At 44.6% G+C, this 592-nt stretch overlaps 1 protein-coding gene across 1 annotated transcript in view; it reads right to left on the bottom strand.

Annotated features, from left to right (window-relative positions):
* LOC104167469 (nuclear receptor subfamily 4 group A member 2-like) overlaps positions 1-592 on the bottom strand; it is a gene marked incomplete at its 5' end in the record, with an annotated part of 1,218 nt that overhangs the window by 408 nt on the left and 218 nt on the right. The window contains 2 exons of the mRNA XM_009707733.1: positions 1-121; positions 587-592. The exon at positions 1-121 is cut by the window's left edge and continues 16 nt beyond it; the exon at positions 587-592 is cut by the window's right edge and continues 218 nt beyond it. Of these exons, the coding sequence (XP_009706035.1) occupies positions 1-121; positions 587-592 (127 nt within the window). The remainder of the gene's footprint in view (positions 122-586) is intronic.

Genomic DNA, 592 nt, shown 5'->3' with positions numbered 1-592 from the left:
TTGCAATTTGGAGGAAACCTCAACAATGGAATCGATCCACTCCCCAAAGCCGCGGACGCACTGCAACCGGTGCAGGACTACCCCGTTGCAGAAGATAAGCTTGCCTTCCACTGGGTTTGACCTGGAAGGAACGTGACAGCCCCAAAAGGAACGGATGAATGAATGAGTAAGAAAGAAAAAATGAGATAGAAAAAGAAAGCGAAGAAAGAGAAGGAAGGGAAGGAGAAAAAGAGAGAAAGACAAAAGATTTTGAAAGAGAAAGCGAAAAGGGAGAAAAAAGAGAGAGCGATACACAGAGAGAGAGAGAGATAAAGAAATAAAGACAGAGAAAATAAAATAGAGATGAGAGAGTGAAAGACAAAAAAAGAGAAAGGGAAAGAACGAAGGGGGGAAAAAAAGAAAAGAGAAGATGGGGGGAGAAAAGCTAAACAACTAATTAGTTGAGGAGCAATAAATGAAGGATTTAAGAGGCACCTAATTACCGAGGAGTTAATAAAACGCAGATCAGCGGACCTTGAAAGGATCTGATTTCATAACCGCCCAGAAGGTCGTCCCCGCCCCACCCGCTGACGGCACCACCCCGCACCGCCAG

The sequence above is a fragment of the Cariama cristata genome, unplaced genomic scaffold, assembly GCF_000690535.1.
Source record: "Cariama cristata isolate BGI_N322 unplaced genomic scaffold, ASM69053v1 scaffold42919, whole genome shotgun sequence".
Lineage (NCBI taxonomy): Eukaryota > Metazoa > Chordata > Aves > Cariamiformes > Cariamidae > Cariama > Cariama cristata.
The sequence above is the reverse complement of the archived record's forward strand: the minus strand, read 5'-3'. Positions and strand labels throughout refer to the sequence as shown.